The following is a 19,130-nucleotide window of genomic DNA, read 5'->3' on the forward strand; positions in this document are numbered from 1 at the left end:
ATACTTTCCAAACTGTGTTTTTCAATTTCTTTATTGAGAAAAGGAAAGGACATATGATGGCTACCACCACTCACTCATCTATATCATAATTTATAATTTATGGTCATAATCTTTTATATATGGCACCACTCAATTCTTTTATTCAGCTCCACATTAGAAGGTATGTCTGTATATGCATGTATGTTGAAATTAATAAGGTCAACATGGTATATAAGAGAAAAGAATCATCTACTCATTATTTTCATTTTTTTATTGAAATTGATGTTTTAGTGTTTTATGAGGTTGATGCATAATCTAGTGGTAAACTAAGTGTGTTCATTTCAACTGTTGTATGTGGAAAATATATAGGCAAAAAAAGTTATACTAGAAAGAGGTTACCACGTGTCTCCCAAAAGAATCCAGGAAACGTAATTATAATTATTATTCTCATATTATTTTTTATATTTTATTATGTAACTTTAGAAATTGCAAGGGAAAGATTTTTCAAAGATTGAGATTGTCAAAAAAATAAATAAGTGAAGTGATATATGGAAGAGCTTTATAATTTTTATTAAATTAATAAGAACTTTTTATGTTAATCTAAGGATTATATGATTGATGGTGTAAACTGAAAATTATTCTTATTAATAGTTAACCACTCACCTGATAAATATTTAGTGATTTTGGTAAAAAAAAAAGAATAATTTACAAATGTATCTTTTAGATCAAAGTGACTGAATCAAGAAGAATAAAGTCTTTAATCTTATGTGGAGGAGTAACAAAATGTCTATTACCTTAGAGGTATATGTAAAAGAGAAATTTATGATATATTTAGATGATTTTTTCTATAAATACTTTGAAGAGAAAAAAAAAAACTTGAAATCAACTTCTTTATAAATAAAAATCAGTTTACGTATAAATTAACTTATAAAGGTTATTTCGTATAGTTTTTCTAAATTTTTATTTATATAAACTATTTTATCTTATAGAGAAATTTATTTCATTTTTCCTCTTCTTGTTTTCCTATCTTAGATTGTAAGATTGATGGTAAGATGACAATTATCTTTAAGAATAGTCAAAACAACCACTAAAGGTGATTAAGAAACTTATCCAGTGATCATAATTTAATTAAATGTTTAGTTATTTCGGTAAAAGAAAAAATAAATCAACAAATATAAGATAAATCCAAAGTAATTAAATAAAAAGGAATAATATCTTTAATATATGATGCAGAGGGAATAATAAATTTTTTATTAAACCAAAGTTGTTTCTAATAATCATGAAGATATGTAAATAAGTTTCAATTGGAGTTACTTAGAAGTATATTATATTATGGATGTAAATAGTTTATTGAATTAATAGAAACTTGCAGGCAAATAAGGTAAAGTGTTGGAAATATTCCAAAAGCATACTTGCCAAATATGAAAACTGTAACCCAACATGAACACCATTTAAATGGGAAGAAAAGTATTAAGACTGCGATGTAACCTTAATGAAATACATGAAATGAGACTTATCAACAACTTCTTACCAAAACACGAACTGTTCGTGATGCAATGAAATAGACCATATATACCACTAAGTTAATAACCACAAAATTTACCATAACTTTGTTCTTATATTATTCCCCTTCAACCCCCATACGTAATGATCTTTACAATTTATGTTCTTAATTTGAGTTTGAATCATAAAGAATTTCATTGGGTTTTGCATTTGGATTATTTCAAATCAAACTAATTCTTATGATACTTAAGATAAAGATGCGAATGAAAGAAAACAAAATTTTTAGTTCTTTGCCATCAAAATGGTGAAAATGAGTTGAGCAACACTTTGTAAAAGGCATGTTGTTGGCAGTGATTTCACATAGTTAACGATCAAGCCGTGTGGGACTCAATTTGATATACTTTTGTGGATAGAGGATTTATCATGTGCCATAAATAAAAGCACCACATGGTACAAAAAGGAGACACGTATATTATATTTTTGGACAAAATAAGAAAAAAGAGAACATTGATGTTCTCATGTCATGGCATTGCAGCTTCAAAACGCAATTCAAGCATCATGAAACGGGAAATGAATGATTCAACTTTTTCGAATGAATGAATTAATTAAACGTTAAATCAATAATCACACATACAGACAAAACCTCTCAGTGCTCTTCATTTAGTAACACCAACGAAAATAAAATTATTATTTTTCGAATATTATTTATTTCTCTCTCATACTCATGTATAATCAGAAAAGATTCACAGAAGGATTGCCATGTCAATTTAGTTGAAGGGGATGAAATTGTAATAAAAAAAAAGTTTTGAATCCAAAAATATCACAGAGTAAACAGAATTATTTCTGAAATCAATTTTAGAAATAAAAAAATAATTAGTTTCTAAATTAAGAAAATTAGATACTATTTTAGAGACTAAAAAAATTATTGATTATTATCTACATTAATTTCTATTATTGATAAATAATTTCTAAATTGATATCTAATTAATTACCTAGGTTTCAACTACCAATTATTCAAATTTTAAAATTGGTATCTAAAACCTTGGAATATAATCTAATTAGATACAAATATCAATTTATAAACTATTTATCAATAATAAAAACTAATTTAAATGCCAATAATTTTTGTAGTATCTAAAATAATATATAATTTTATAAATATAGTGATTAATTGTTTCTTATCTCTAAAATTAATTTTTATTTAATTTATTTTTAGTGTTAATTTAAATTTATAAAATCAATTTATTAAATAAGGTTTAGACCCATTATATACACTATGAAATGTGAATGTGGATCTCTAACAACTAATATACATTATCATTTTACATGTCACATTCAATGTGCCTGTCTACTACTACCACAAATTCTTTGTTCTTGTGGACTTGTATGAGTTCGTGACTTCAAAGGCATAAGCCAGACATTTATTCTGAATACTCTTCGACAAATAAATATGTTATCTAATTTAAATTTAAAAAACAATATCCAATTTAATTTTTAAAAAAAAAGATAAATATGGATATCACTTATAATAGCTTCGTTTATAGAATAAATGTGGTATCGTACAGAACAGTGGTTATTGGTTATGGTTTAAAAGTAGAAGAAACATTTTCAAATATATGATTGACTCTAGCAGAGAATATGGTCAAATTGATTGGGTAAAAGTGAATGTTTGACTGATTAAACTTTGTGGCTTATCATGAGCATTAACAGAAAGAGAAAGAGAAAGAGAAAGAGGAGAGAGGAAAAGTTTGAGGGTCCTGATTTCCACAAGGAGCTTCACTTACAGAAGGTTAATGCAGATAAGTTTGTTAATATTAATTTGTCCATGTCAAAGGAAGCGCGTGCACGTGTTTCCAAGAAAGCGAATCCAGAGATTTTCAAGTTTTAATGGTTACTATTCTTGATTCAGTCCCCACAATGAAGAATTAAATATGCAATTCAAATATTACAAGAATAAAGGTCATTCTCTAAAGATTTGGCCATAGAATCCAGATACATTAAAAATGAGACCAACCATGTCTCATTCTGGTATTAATTTTAATCAAAAGCTGATACACAGTAATCATGTCCATACCAACCACACCATAACAACAACAAGCCTAGAATACCAAAACAGCATAAGATCAGAACATTTCTTACAGTACAACATATATATGTTTCGCTATTCTACAGTGCATCTTTTAGTTCAAATCTATTGTAACAACAAGGACAACATCACAATCAAACCCAATGAATAAATTGTAAATGAGGATATTCTTTTTCAGCTGAAAAGGTTGCCTTTCTTTATTTCAGATCAGTAGTTCCACAAGCTAGCTAGGTCCGCTGGTGCAGCAGAACCAATTGCGTTGTTTTGATTCTCATACAGCCTTTTACTCATCTCAAGATGTGACACAACTGAAGAGGTTTCAGCGTTCACATCAGCAGAAACACCTGTTTCCTGTGAGACACTGACCATTTCCCTCTCTGATTCAAAGCCATTCCTCAAGTGTGATCCCTTTCCATGGTTGTGAAGGAAGGATCTGATAAGGTAATGGTTTGAAGAACCGGGTGATGGCAAAGTTGGTGGAGCCGGAAGGTGAACCCCTTGAGTGGAGTAAAACGAATGGTTTGAAGAAACCCCGTAAAGGGTGTTGTTGTTGTTGATGTTGGTGTTGCTCAAGGAATCAAAGATCGCTCTTGGAACATCAATTGGATTGGAGAAGCAGGGCACGTAAGGCTGTTCAGTCACACTCAGTGCTTTGGTGTTGCCAATGGAAGGTGAGGAATCAGTAAGAGGTGGCAAAGCAGAAGAAGCCAATTCGTTTCCGAAAGAGTCCAACATCATTATCCCAGAAATATGAGTCTTCTTCACACCTGAACTCTTCTGAAACACCCTGCAAATCACCCACTCGCTCTGCAACACAATAATAAATAGCACCGAATTAAACTCAACAGAAGAAAATTCTCATGATTGCACAAAAAGAGGTACACATAAACCAACATGGACAAGAAAAAATTATTATAAATCAGTTACCTTTGCAGTTTTGGGGAGGTTGTGGACAGAGAATTTACCCTCAAGTCTATATTCATGCATGACCCAATCAGTTTTCTCTCCCTTGGGTGCCCTTCCTTTGTAGAAAACCAAAGTTTTCTTCATTCCCACCAGAGATTTCCCTCTGAAAATCTCTTTGTCTTTCCCTGTGGCCTTCCAGTATCCTGCTTCAGTGGCCCTGTTGGTCCTCAAACCGGTTGGGTATTTTCTGTCTCTCACGCAGAAAAAGTACCATTCTTTCTCTCCCATTTTGGCCTTCCCTATAACAAAAAGCATGCACATAAACTTAAATTCATAATAATTTGCAATACTTAGAAGCCAAAACCAAAGTGAGACTGAATTTTTTTTGTGTTGTTTTGAACTTACATGGCAATTCCCAAGGTTCAGACCTGTTTAAGTCCACCTCTCCAATGGCCCTAGCTGAGAAGTGAGTCTCAGTTACCTTTCTGTAAAGGTAATGACTAATAAGCTCTTCATCAGTTGGGTGAAACCTAAACCCTGGAGGCAAATCCATCTGAAGATCTTCCTTACACAGAACTGAAACGTTTTCCATTCCCACTTACTCTAAAACCAACCTCTTTGATTCCTTAACCCAGAACTTTGATCATAATCAAGCTAAAAAGAATTTAACAAAAAATAGACACCAAAAACAACTTGGTAGGGGAGAGAATGGAATGCCTTTTTCTTCTTTTTTATTTGGTTTTGTTTTGAAATAAGTGAATTCAGAAGAATATATGTAGAGAATAATAAGCTGGAGTGGTTTTTCATCAGAAAAGGAGACTGCAGGAAAGTCCCTAGAAAGTTAGAGAGAAAAGGGAACGATGGTGGTGAAAATCATGGAACATGGAATGGAACTGAAATGTGGTGGTAACTGAGGGTGGAGGAGGTGTTAACAGGTGGATGATAAAGCAGAGAGAAAAAAGAATTCCCTAAATACTGGTGTGTTAAAGAGAAAGAAACGTGGAATGTAAGGCAACCTATTTAGTTGTTTATAGCTCACACCTGTTACTTATATATTTATGCAATATTCATAATTTTATCACCCTAATTTTGTTTTCAGTTTTTACTCAACAACACACAGTGCCCAGATACCATGCATGCAATTATGACATTCTTAAGTGCTTACTTTGTAAATTCACTGTTTGTGAAAAACATTAATTTATGTACAAAATAACCTACTCGGGAATTTTCAAATTTTTAACACTAATCATCAGACAAGACATTGTTGTTCATTGGTTCTTCTTAACTCACTACACAACTTCATGATATTTTTATTATTATTTTGCCAACGGGAAAGAAAGAGAGAGTTAATATGAGGTGTTGCAAAAAAAATAATGATGATCATACAAAAGCCAGCATCTTGGTTTGGAGAATAAGTTGTTTTCACTTTATTTTATTTAAATTACCAATTTGGCCTTGAGGGTTGATTGTGGGGGCAAAACGACAAAAAGAGAGATACGAGAATAATAACTGGCTTTTATGTTAAGGTTTCCGAAACTGACATGACAAGTGTATTTTCAAGCCATTAAAGTTGAAAACTGAAAATAGATACTTGCAAAGCCAGGCAAATTAATATTTCTTTTTTCTTTTTTCTTTTTTCTGCACTTAGTGCTGAAATTGTGAATTTGTTGTGACACAGAAACTTGAACAAAAGCAGCGAAGATAAACGAAGCACGTAGCTCTAGAAAGACACTTAGGAGAATATCTGCGATGACTTTAAACTAAATCTTGGAGGGTGGCAAATACCGAATCCAACTTCGACACCTCGTTAACACGTAATTTGATCCCGTAATTCACCACTTCAATGATAATTTATGAATATAAATATCTTATTTTTGTTTTTCAGAGGTGACAACTTTATTTTTAATTTATTTTTATCTTTTGTATTGGTGAAATATTAGAATTGAAATGGTCATCAGAAAGAGTTAAATTTAAACTCAGTTTTTAATTTGATTTTAGAGTCTATACTAATAATATATGCTGATATTCCATCGATATATATATATATATATATATATATATATATATATATATATATATTTAATTTCACATTTTAGATGTACATGTTTGAGAGTAAAAAAGTGTTAAAATCTCATATTAATTAGAGTGAGATTTTCTTTTTAACTAAGATAATGTACTTTCTTTTAATTTTATGCACTTCAAAGCTAGTGCTCATACTTGTATATATATTTGGAAGTTTTTATTTATTTATATTTTTTTCGATGTATATGAGATATTTGTTGTCCATTCTTATCTTGATTATTTTTTATGTTTAATTACTTTGTCATAATTTTATTTATTAATTTCTATTATTATGAACAAGTTTTATTTTTTTTCCGGCTTTGCATGTATAATTGTGAAATTTTATTTTTTATTTAAAGATGTTTTTTATTACAATGATAACAAATAATGTAATTATTAAAAGAAATAATGTAATATAAAATTAATGAGACAATAAAGAGAAAGTCTTTGTTATAGTATAGAGGATAGAAATAAGAAAAAGTAATATAGCATCCAAAGAAATACTATAGAGTGATAAAATCAATCCTAAATACCTCTATCTAAAATGACATTCTATCTAACATATACCACAAAAATAAAAATGTCATTGTAAACGAAGTCCTTTAATCCTCATGAACATATAAATGGTTTTCGGATATTTTTTATATTTTAATATGAATATTATGCTATCAAAATTTTATTATTATTACTGATTTTCCCCATTTACTTGTTAAGTAATGTTCAGGAGAGACTAAGTGAAAGGAGTCTCTATATTGAATAAATCTGACGCGTGAAATAAACAACTTTTTTTTTCTAGGTTTAAATTCAATCCACGAATAAATAATCTGATTCGCATATTAAATAATAATATGCAAAAGTGTTTTTTTTCTTAAATAAAGTTTATCAAACTATTTTTTTTTTCTAAAATATTTCTAACTAAATATATTATGTTACTGAGGTTTGCAATTAAAATATATCAAGATTTATAATATCAAAATTGAAATCTTCTAAATGAAAATTAAGTGTTCTACAAAAGTATTTATTTAGCAAAATTTGTGATTAATTCTAGAAATTGTAGTTTCATCTACCCACCCTATTGGTCTTAGGATTCAAGACTACCTTTTGTTAGCTTCATCCTTCATCGCACGCAAGTTTTACATTTGGTGGGGATTTCCACAGTGGGAAAATCAAATTGACAAACAGTATAACGATTGAAACATGGTTAATTATAATGTACTCGAATTATAACAAAAATTCTTAACATGGACGCTACGACTATAGTATCGGTCTACAACGACCAATATTAATAACGTTGACTTAAGTTAAAACGGACACTATTAAGAAAATTAATAATTTATGAATTAACAAAATTTAAATATTTATTAAACATAGTATTGGTTTAACGGATACTTGGAGGACAAATGTTAACAGAAAACAAAATGTATGTGATGTGCTAAATATTATGTGATAACAAACTCAGAGCTGAGAACGGATATTAAGCATTACTAGTTTGGAAGATATGGTTTGAAACATCGAATGGATATTAAACATTCATAACTTGGAACAAATATTTGAAATACAGCTGAAGAAAAAATCTTTGTATAGACATCAACAAGTTATAAGGAATAAAAGATAAACAATAATTTGAGTAAGCCAATTTTAACTTTATACGAAAGAATATGACAATTGATCTCGATAGGTTTAGTTCATTCATGGAAAACATGATTAGAAACAATTTGTACTGGAGATTGAGTATCATAGTATAGCAAGGTTGAACGAATGAAAGGAACACAAAAATCTTCAAGAAAAATGTTAAACATTGAATCTCACAAGTAGTAAAAGCTAATGCACGATATTTTGCCTTCAAAGAGCTTCTAGAAGTGGATTGTTTCTTAGAACGTCAAGAAATTAAAGAGGAACCAAGATAAACCAAGAAGTCAGTAATAAAGTGATGAGAATGAATGCAATCAGTCCAATCGGAGGCATTGAACGCTTTAAGTTGGAGAATACTAACTGTAGTAAGAAAAATGTCTTTCCTAAGTATATATATCTTTCAAATAATGAAGAACACAAAAAGTTGCTTGATGATGATATGAATTTGGGTATGAAACAAACTAACTCAAATGTTGAACAACATAGGTGATATCAGGATGGGTATTAGTCAAGTATATAAGTTGGCAATCAATCTCAATCTTTGATATGTAGAAGGATTAGTGAAGACAGTAGTTGAAACAAAGTGAATACTAGTGTTATAGTCAATGGGAATGGAAACAGGATGAGAAGCAAACATACCATTGTTAGAAAGTAGGAGATTTAAAGTGTACTTTCTTTGACAAAAATGAATCCCTAATGCAATGCAAGCCATAGAAAAATTTCATATGACTAAGATCCTTTATTTTAAAACTAGAACCAAGACAAGAGGTAATATGATTAATCTTAGCAATAATGTCATCAACATAAAACAAGGAGATTCATGGTGTGAGATGCAAAAAAAATTAAGAAAGAGAGAATGATCTAATACAGATTGATTATAAATATTCGATAACAAAAATCAAGAAAGTTGTGCATATCATTGACGACTTACTTGTTTAAACTTCTTCATAAAGATCTCCTTGCGAAAAAGTATTATTTACATCAAGTTGTTTGAGATACCAATTATAGATGGTTGTAAGAACTAGAAGAAAACGAATTGGTGTGAGCTTTGTTACAAGAGAAAATGTGTCAAGAAAATAAAGACCTTCCATTTTCATATAGCCCTTTGCAACCAAGCAGGCTTTTATAACGTTTTATGGTACCATCAACATTATGTTTGATTTTGAAAATCCAATCACATCTGATTACAACTTTTTGAGGAGGAAAAAAATCAGTAAGAATCCAAGTGTTATTCTTTTCTAAAGCATTAATTTCAGCATGCATAACCTTAAGCCAACAATCTGACGTGGAAGCTTTAATATATAACTTAGATTTAAACGTAGAAGAAATAGATAGGATTTAATGATGAAAAGAAGGAGAAAGATGTTTGTATGAAAGAAAATGTTCAAGAGGATAATGAATACCTGCACGAGTGGTACCAATTGTTGCAAATGTTTTGTGGTAATCTTCGAGGTAAGTAGGAGGTTGACGAGAACGAGTGGAATGTTTGAGATTAGGGGGTTGAGAAACTTGAGGATTGGGAGAAGGAACAAATATGTTATTTGTAAGGGAATAGACTCAAAGGATGAAAGTTCATCTAAAGATGGGAAAGAAGTAGGGAAAGGAAAAAAAGATGATAGAGAAGTCATTAGAGAATTACAATGGATGAAAGAAAAATTATCCTCATAGAAAATTACATTTCGTAAAAAAACGATGTAACCTTTTGTGTGAGATTTAAAACCTAAAAAGATAGATAGGTGACCAATGGTAAGCTTGCATAATATAAGCAACCAAACACATGTAAATTAGATATGTCACATGTTGAACAAGTGCTTTGATGTCTCCAAATCCAAGTGGAATGCATGAAGATCTTTGTTGTTGGTTGTGTGTGTGTGTTTAGAGTTGTTGAATTTGATAATCCACTCTAATTGATGATCCAAGGTTGTTTGACTTTAATCCTTTTTGAAAAATATGTATTTTCAAAGGAAAGTGAAAAATCAACCTATTGAAATTTCAATTCAACCGGTTGTTTTACACTTAGTATATTTTGAAAAGGATTTGAAAAAGATTGACTTTGGTTGACTTTATTGTCAAACATATTCAATCGGTTGTTTCGTGTTTTCAATCAATTGTTTTTCTAAAAACCTTAACAGAATTCTGTTAAGTGGCTTTAATCTGTTTTAAATTATTTAAAATGTTTTGGCTCTTGCATTAAATGCTTTAACAAACTGATTTGGGTTTAAATAAGTTGTTTTACGCTCCTGGTCTTAATTAATTCAAGAGAAATCATCAAATCAGTTCTTCCAAGATTGCTAAATGCTTTGGATCTTTTTTAAGAGTGGAATAGGATTGTGTTGTATCAGTTGTTCTTTAATTTGTGATTGTACCCAGGTGTACTCCATTCCTTTTCTCTTGATTACTGTAATTCTTTGTGAATTGTTGTTGTGCAGTTTTAGAGGTTTTTCTAAAAACTATGGTGTATTTTGCCAAAGGTGGTGTGTGTTCTTGAAGGGTTCAAGATCACCACTTTGGTGTGTTGTGTGTAATCAAAATTTTTGATTACTTAGTGGATTCTCAGTGATTGTTGAGGAATGGATGTAGTTCTTGGTAAAGAGTGAACCAGTTTAAACTCTTTCTGTTAATCTCTCTATCCCTACTTTCTTTAAAACTATTTTTGCTATATTTTTAACATTGCTGATATAAACAACCGATTGTTTCGCAAAAATAACCGATTGATTTTCTGCAATCATATTAAAAATAATTTTAAAATTGGCTGAACTGATTTCTAATTGATTGATTCTTCATTGTCTTTCAATCTACTTGCAATATTTACGAAAATCTTTAATGAAATTAATAAGATATGATGCATGTTGTAGTACAAAACACAAAAAATTTAATGAAGGATGAGCTTGAAAAAGTAATGTTATAGTGACATTAAAAAGATGTTGGTGCTTACTTTCAACCATGTCATTTTGTATAGGAGTTTCAGTGAATGTTGTTTGATAAATGATTTCTTTGGAAGAAAAATAATCATGAATAGAAAATACTATCACATTATCAGTTTAAACGGTTTTAACAGAAGTAGAAAATTATGTTTCCATTTGAGTGACAAATTGAACCTTGTGAGAACGTGTTTCAACTCTTAAAATTATAAGAACAATCTAGTTATAACGTGTTTGATCATCAACAATGATTAAGAAATATCTATGTTCATGCATGGAAGTGGTAGAACAAGGTCCTCATATGTCCATATGTAAAAGTTCAAAAGGAGCAGTAGTATGAGAATTACTTAAAGGAAAAAATAATTTTTTTTGTTTAGCATGATGACATGTATTACAAGAAAATATATAATCAATATACAAGTAAGAATAAGTTTGTTTCATAATTTGTAAACGTTGATGGGTAGGATGAACCAGGCAAAAATGCCATAAGTCAATGGGTATCTTATTAGAATGAGGTTGAACAATAGTAGAATGTATAGAACGAGTTGCACCAGAATGAAGAACAAGAGTGTAAAGACCAACATTTGCATTAATTTTACCAATCTTATGCTTGTAGTTTGTGATTTGATATTTTGTTATTTTCTATAAATTTAGTATCTTTGTTATATTGTATAAATTTCTTTACTTACAAATTGTATGAGTTGATTGTATTAGGTGAAAATATATATTTCAAGTTAAGGTTGTATAAAATTATTTATATAAGACACTATAAGACATATCTATGCATATTTATTGCAAAAAAAAAATTAAAATATATACCTACATAAATTACAATTATTTAATTATTTATTAATATATTAATAATATTTCATAAATATAATCTTTTCCATTTCATAGATAAAATCTTTACCGTGCAAGGCACGGGTTAATAACCTAGTAAGATCACAATAAAGAGATGTAACTAGTTTCAAAATTGAAATAATATTGAGCATTAAATCAGGAATATATAAAACATTTGAAGATAGAAAGAATCATAAAATGAACATGTTCGTTGTGAGTAAAAAAACTTTGAAATTTTTTTGAATTACCATTTTTAAAAAATAAAAAAAATGCAAATACGCTTTTTCAACGATGATGTGCGTATGAAAGTGTTAGGCAATTGCTTCCTGCACCATATCACTGCACCCGATCTCAGCGGAAAAGACGAAACTGTCCTTAAAAAAAATTTCCGAAATATGTGTTCTGAATTTTTTTTTTCTGGAACGAAATTTTATATTATGGATTTTTTTATCCGGAATGAGTTTTTCATTTTTGTTTTCGGATTTTCATTTCCAAAATACAATAATTGATTTTCCGGATTTTTTTGTCTGGAATGTATTATTTTTCAATTTCAATTTTTTTTTATCCAAAATAGAATTTTAATTTTTTTTCTGGATTTTTATTTCCGGAATTCAATAATCACTTCCAGATTTATTTTTCCAGAATATATTATTTTCAATTCTGGATTTTTATTTCCGGAATTAAGGGCATTTTTGGAAATTAAAAAATATATGTTGGGTGCAGGTTAAAAATATTGGGTGTAGGAAGCATTTGCCAAAGTGTTATAACTACAGCAAAGCGAACGAACCACACAGTGCAACCTAACAGAAACAGTGCAACGAAGATAGGGAGAACGAGGAAAGAAAAAGCTTACTTTTTAATTATAAACCTTGAGTGTATTTGTGTCATTTCACTAAGGTAACTGGGTGCAGGTTCAAATCAGTGGTGCAGGAAGAAAACGTCCCCATTAAAATGTTTGGACTAAAGGATTTAGTGTGGGCTGAAGGTGGTTTAACATAGGAATTGAGGGAATTTCTTTCTGCACCTCCATATGTTTCTTCCTACACCTCATACTTACAAAAAATATCTAAACTACTTTTTGACATTTTTCATAATGTTTTTTTTTTTTAATTCTGGAAGGTGGGATCTAGAGATTTCTCAGATTATAGAATTCATAAGTTAAAATATGTGATTTTTTTTATTCTATATTGTGCAATTTGGAATACAAATTTTCTATTTCAGATTACATTGTCCAAAATAAATTTTTTTATTTTATATTGTACATTCCAAAATGCAAATTTTGTATTTCAAATTGTAAACATCCAAAATGAATAATTTCGGTAATTTTGAAGGTATGGGGGTGCAGGAAGAAATCTCCTAGAATTGATTGTTTTAAAACAGAAGGAGGTGGTTTTATTGAAGGAGTTGTTGAAGTAGAAATGGATAACATGGTTCTAGTTCTGGAAAGTAACAATGAAAACCCAGCTTAGAAACGCCAATGATGGTCTGGTGCGGAAGGCCATCGAAGACATATCTGTTAAGAGACAAGTTCCAGGTGACCTCACATTTTTCAACTTCTAAACATTCAGAGTAGGTTTTAAACCTTTTTTAAAATGTCACTTTTTAATAATAAATTTATGGAGTGTTGTAGGATAACTATTTTGAAGTTTAGAAACGAGAGTCTTTCGAACCGAAATTGTTCTTGGTTTATCCTTCCGAATGATTAAAGGGAAAACACAGTTAAGCAAAGGAATATCATGGATTTATAGCATTTGACCCAGAAATTGTGCTAACCATCAAGTCCCATGAATGGTTTGTACGATTTAAATTGACTTCATATACTGAAAATGTGAGTTGAAAGAATATTAAATGTTAGAATCGTCATTACACTCTTTATCTTTAGTCGAAAAATTCTAGACCAGTTTCTTGGAGATCATATTATATTTCTTAGGCGAATTGACAGAAGATAACACTAGAATTAATGTAATACTTTTTTGGCTAAAATTCAAGATTAAGGAGACCGTATTCCTTAACAAATGAAAAGGATATGAGGATATTATTGGCCGACAAAGTGTTCACGAATTCCAAGTAAAACTTCTCTTACATGAGGGAGATAATGGACACAACACTTTTGACTGTCACCAAGTAGTTTTGAGTGTGTATGTATAATACAATCAATTTCCTTTTGTTTCTTTGGGGTGGTCGATAACTTCACATTTGTAAATTAAGTGTTCAATCTACGAGTGTTTCTTTTGATTCTTATTCTGCCATTGTTTGATATCAGAATCTATCCTTGCCTTCACCCTGCTCTTGAATCCTGGATATGGTTCATATCCAATACTAGATTGCAAGATCTGCGAAAGCCAATAACATCAAATCCACCTTGTTTCACTTGTCAAAAACACCCAAGTACAAATTCACATAACAAACAATTACCTCAAGCACCACGAAGAAAGGAGCCATCAGAAATGCTTGGGCAAGGTTGTCCAACAGAGCTGGTGCACGTTTCTAAGACAAACAATGGTTAAAACATAATTGGAATGTAAAATCTCTGCATCATGGATATTAGTAATGGAATAAATCACTTACCTCAAACACACCATGACCAATAAACTGTCCAGTCCAACAAAACAACTGAGCAGCCAAAACAACCTGATGATTGCCATCACAAACAAGATACAGTTTTAAAAACGTACAACATCGCATGTTTTTCTTGTCTCTTACGAAATAGCAGATTCACGCACATGAAGATCAAATAAACGATGCTTAAACATATCAACATAGGGACATGTATTTAACAGTCTTGAGGGGCATTGCACTGAATTTAGAGCATGGTTAGATTAAATTTTACAAACTCCAGTTTGAAAGAACTTTATTTTACAAACTGAGATGGCAAAAACAACTCTTCTTTTGTTTTCATTTCAAACTGAGTGTCAAGGTAAGATTAATACAATACTCAATTTCCAAGTGGACCCAATTGAAAAGCAAACAAGCAATTCATTAGGGTCTCCCAACTAAAAACCAAAGATATTATTCTATCTATTCCATTCATAAAGATAACTTTTTTCATAGCATTAGGATGAGCTGATGAGAAAATAAAAAATAAATATTGAATTGAGCAAAAAATCAACCAAAACTGAGCCTTTTCACTCTTACACAGGAAAAATGTTAGCTCCAGAACACAATTTCCTCACTGGCAAACTTCCAAGTTGTAAGAGTTGGGAAAGTGTAAAAACAGGCATAACAGAAACAAAACATTCAAGTGTCTCTATTAACAAAACTAATATTTGTCAATCCAAAAAAAATATAAAAAAAAAATCCAAGTGTGTATCTGTTTATCAGTCTAATTCTTCCTTCTCACAGTCCAAACCACATTCGACATGAGTACATGAATTTGTAGTCATTTATGATCAGCAGAGTACAACATCAATTCAAACACAACCTGAGACTCTAAACACCTCAACATATGAAAAACATTTTGCCAAAGGCCCCCACCATGTTTTTTATTGACCACAATCATTTTTTCAAAACTCGGTCAAACATTAAATGGTTAAACATTAAAAGCGGGCATCTCTTCCTGCAGAAAATCAAACATCTGAGCTCCTTGAAAACCTGTCCTTTTCAATTTACCCTTCTCCATAACGAATATAAATTGCAATTACCTAAGCTCCTTGAAGAGGAGACAGCATTTAATTTAACAACCAAATCTCGTACAGGGACGAGACATAATCAAATCAGTTGAAAAGGGTGACAAAATACATAACATGTGAAGATCAAATCAAAAGACTTTATTTTGAGGGTATTGGTGAATTAGTATTTAGTACCTTCCAGGCGAGTGAAAAGGCGAGGGTATTGGCGACAAAACTGGAAGCGACCCAGCAGAAGAAAGTGAGAAAAGCAGTGAAAGAACCAGCCTTTATATCCAAAGCCATGTAGAAGAGGGCGTAGAAGACGGTGGCGAAGAAGCCCCAATTGAGAACGAGCACTGGGGGAAGGAACCCTACGGAGAGAAGGGTGGGGGTGAAGTAGAGGATCATTTGGGAGGTGAAGAGGATGGGCCAAACAAAGAGGATGTGGATGGCCACGTTGATGGGGTTACTGTGGTACGCGCCATAGAAGGCAAAGTGCTTCTCTAGATCCAACAAACCCATTTTTGTTTCTGACCTTTTGATGAATGGTTTGTGAGAATTGGAGAATGGACTCTTTCTTATTGTACGTGTTTTGGGGTCAATGGCCTGAGAGAACAGAGTTGTTGGAGTGTGAAAGTGAAACCATCTGCTGGAGAACGTTGTATTTGGAAATTGGTTCAGCAGTTTGGAAGAGGACGCTGTTTTTCTTTCTACGGCATGGTACCACACGCAATTGTTTATACCCAAGATCAACATACTTTTTGCACCACGACTTCAACTCATTCGTTACGCAAATACCTTTTCTGGCTTTTGGTTCTCCATTTTGTCAATTGGACTGCACCCCATCATTTTTTAATTCCCGAAATTGCCCTTAATATTTTTTATTTTAAATGGAGTGCTTTCATGGCAGCGTATTCTTTGGTGGCTTCTGGAGGTGGTTCAGGGAAATTGAGTTGGTGGTGTTCATAAGGCATCATAAGGCATGCTTATTGGTTTGAGGTAACACTCAGTTGTTTTGTTGTGATTTTCAAAGTTATATTTTTGGAATTTGGAGGACATAAAATTTTCTGATGTAATATGTAATGTGTTTGAGTTGTATTCTGAAACTCTATTTTTAAAAGTGATCGTTATGTTCGAGAATAAGAAATACAAAATCTTTATTATGTATAAACATTGTACATATTGATGACAATGTAGATGGTTAGTAGAAGAAACTCATGAAATATAGAAATTCATTTTTAGAGACCAAAATAATTAGTTGCAATAGTAACTAAATAATAGACCATTTTAGAAACTAAAAATAAAATAGTTTTTAAATTAATTTCTATTATAGTTAAATAGTTTCTAAATTGGTATCTAATTAGCAACCAATGTTTTAACTACCAATTATTTAGTTTCTAAATTTGGTAGCAAAAACATTGGCTGCTAATTAGATATCAGTTTAGAAACTATTTAACAATAATATAAACTAATTTAGAAACCAAATTTTGTTTTAGTTTCTAAAATGGTCTCTAATTTAGTTACTATTGCAACTAATTATTCTGGTATCTAAAGATTGGTTTCTATTTCATGATTGTCTTGTAGTGAGGGTGCGTGCGTTTATAAAAAAAATCATATCTCATTCACATTATTATTATTATAGTGTAACCTTTATTTTAATTATCTAAAGAAGTTAATATTAAAAATAAGAGTGAATTAGTTTTATCTAAAGTTTTACATTTAAAATTTGTTAATAAAAAACAATATAAAGAAGAGATTTCATTAAAATATTTTGTAACAAAACTTTAATAAGATACTCTTGTACATTGACTGCATATAGAAGGAAAATATATGCAAAACAAAACGCTAATTATTTTTAATCAAGTCTTCTAACAACCCTTTATATTTTTTTTTATCTTGAATGAATTAAAACAAAGATGAAATTTTAATTTTTCAACAACAAAAATATTTTTTTATAATTAAATTTTAATTTTTAAAAATATATTTTTCTTATGCGTGTTACCTCATGTGAGGTGGGCCGATGAAATGAGCCCGCACTCTTTATGCGGGACGAGCCAACCTGCCCACATTTTGCAAGCTAAACGCGGAGCGGACCAACCCGCATTGTCACCCTTAATTGTACTCTAGATTGGACATTCTGGAATTGTTTTATATGCCTTCCAGAAATGGATTTCCAAAATAGGTTTAGGAGGCTTCTGGAACACGTAATCCAGAACATAACACGACCTTACAGAATATAAAATTTGAAAGAAAAAAATAATAATTCTAAAATAGTCATTCTGAAACAACTATTTAGGCTTCCGAAATCCTAAATAACTATTATGAAATTACTATTCCAAAAGGTATAATGAGATTTGGCCAGGGACTTTTAACATGTTTTTTTAGGTTTAACATGTATTTAATTGTTGTGGGATTATGATGAATATCTTAGGGTTTTACATAGGGTTATTTGATTAGGTTTATGTGTGGGGACTAGATGATGTTGATATTAAGCGGTCAATATTCTCCAATGTGCATTAGATAATGAATGCATCACAAAAGAATGTAGTGACATATTTACGATAGATGAGGTAAGGTCAAGCTACAAAAGTATTTTGATATTATGTATTATTTGGTGAATGAAATATGAAGTTGTGATAATTTTATGTCAGTATTCTAGTTGGGATATTGAAGTGGGCTAGAAAGGTTGCCTATGATTTTGACCTTGTTATTATTATATTAAGGTGAGATACATGGAATGGGCAACAAGGAAGGAAGACTTACCTATTATTAGGTTGTGAAATGGAAGGTAGATAGAAACAGTATAAAAAGGAAGGACTTAGAGGTTACAGGAAGTGAAACTAGGAAATGTGATTCTCCTTTTAGATTGTATGGGAAACCTATAAAAGGTAATGAATGATGGATGGTGGAATTACTTTGTGGGTCACATAATCATGAGTTGGCAAATACGTTGGTAGGTTAATAGTTAATGAGAAATCTATGTTTGTAGACATGCAAAGACTTTAGTGAAGCCTGGAAATATTTTGCTAACAATTAAAGACTGTAAAAAGTTTATAATTCCATGAAGGTGTATCGAAGATCAAAACAAAGTCACATAATTGAAATGCAATAATTGATTATGTTACTTTAGTGAAACATGTATATTCACTGGTGTAGGTTTGATGAGGGGTTGAATGTTTTTCAAGATATATTTTGGACACACCTTAATTCAATGAAGTTACTAAATTGTATTGATGATGTATTTGTATCTATATGTCACCTCTCTACAAAGACACACAACAATCAATTGTATGTCATGTCATAGCTAGCACGAACAAGGGTAGTTAAACCCGACAATTGCAATGCAACTTCTATGCACTCATGTGGAGCCCCCAACTTATTCATTTTTCTCCTATGAGAAACCAATTTAAGTTCACCACAATCCTACAATAACCAATAAATATCATTTCAAACTTTCACTCTAGAAAATAACACATAAAATTCATGTATCATTTTCAATATCTTTACTTATGACATCATTTCATAATTGTCGTGTCACATGGTCTCCATAACTACCCAACAACAACCTATCCACTGACCTTCCAATATATGCTT

The 19,130-nt window shown here is 30.8% G+C and overlaps 2 protein-coding genes across 2 annotated transcripts; both read right to left on the reverse strand.

Annotated features, from left to right (window-relative positions):
- Positions 1-3,475: 3,475 nt before the first annotated feature.
- On the reverse strand, positions 3,476-5,506 carry LOC137822602 (NAC domain-containing protein 100). The gene is made up of 3 exons (XM_068627511.1): positions 4,880-5,506; positions 4,496-4,773; positions 3,476-4,375 (listed from the first exon to the last, which is right to left on the reverse strand). Exons 1-3 carry the CDS (start codon positions 5,064-5,066, stop codon positions 3,776-3,778), a joined length of 1,065 nt encoding a protein of 354 aa, XP_068483612.1. The 5' UTR covers positions 5,067-5,506; the 3' UTR covers positions 3,476-3,775.
- Positions 5,507-13,936: 8,430 nt separating this feature from the next.
- Positions 13,937-16,397, reverse strand: LOC137821263 (2-hydroxy-palmitic acid dioxygenase MPO1). The gene is made up of 4 exons (XM_068625771.2): positions 15,732-16,397; positions 14,497-14,559; positions 14,344-14,415; positions 13,937-14,261 (listed from the first exon to the last, which is right to left on the reverse strand). The coding sequence occupies exons 1-4, from the start codon at positions 16,290-16,292 to the stop codon at positions 14,145-14,147; spliced, it is 813 nt and encodes a 270-aa protein (XP_068481872.1). The 5' UTR covers positions 16,293-16,397; the 3' UTR covers positions 13,937-14,144.
- Positions 16,398-19,130: the final 2,733 nt, after the last annotated feature.

The sequence above is a fragment of the Phaseolus vulgaris genome, chromosome 9, assembly GCF_051622355.1.
Source record: "Phaseolus vulgaris cultivar YP4 chromosome 9, ASM5162235v1, whole genome shotgun sequence".
Taxonomy (NCBI): Eukaryota; Viridiplantae; Streptophyta; class Magnoliopsida; order Fabales; family Fabaceae; genus Phaseolus; species Phaseolus vulgaris.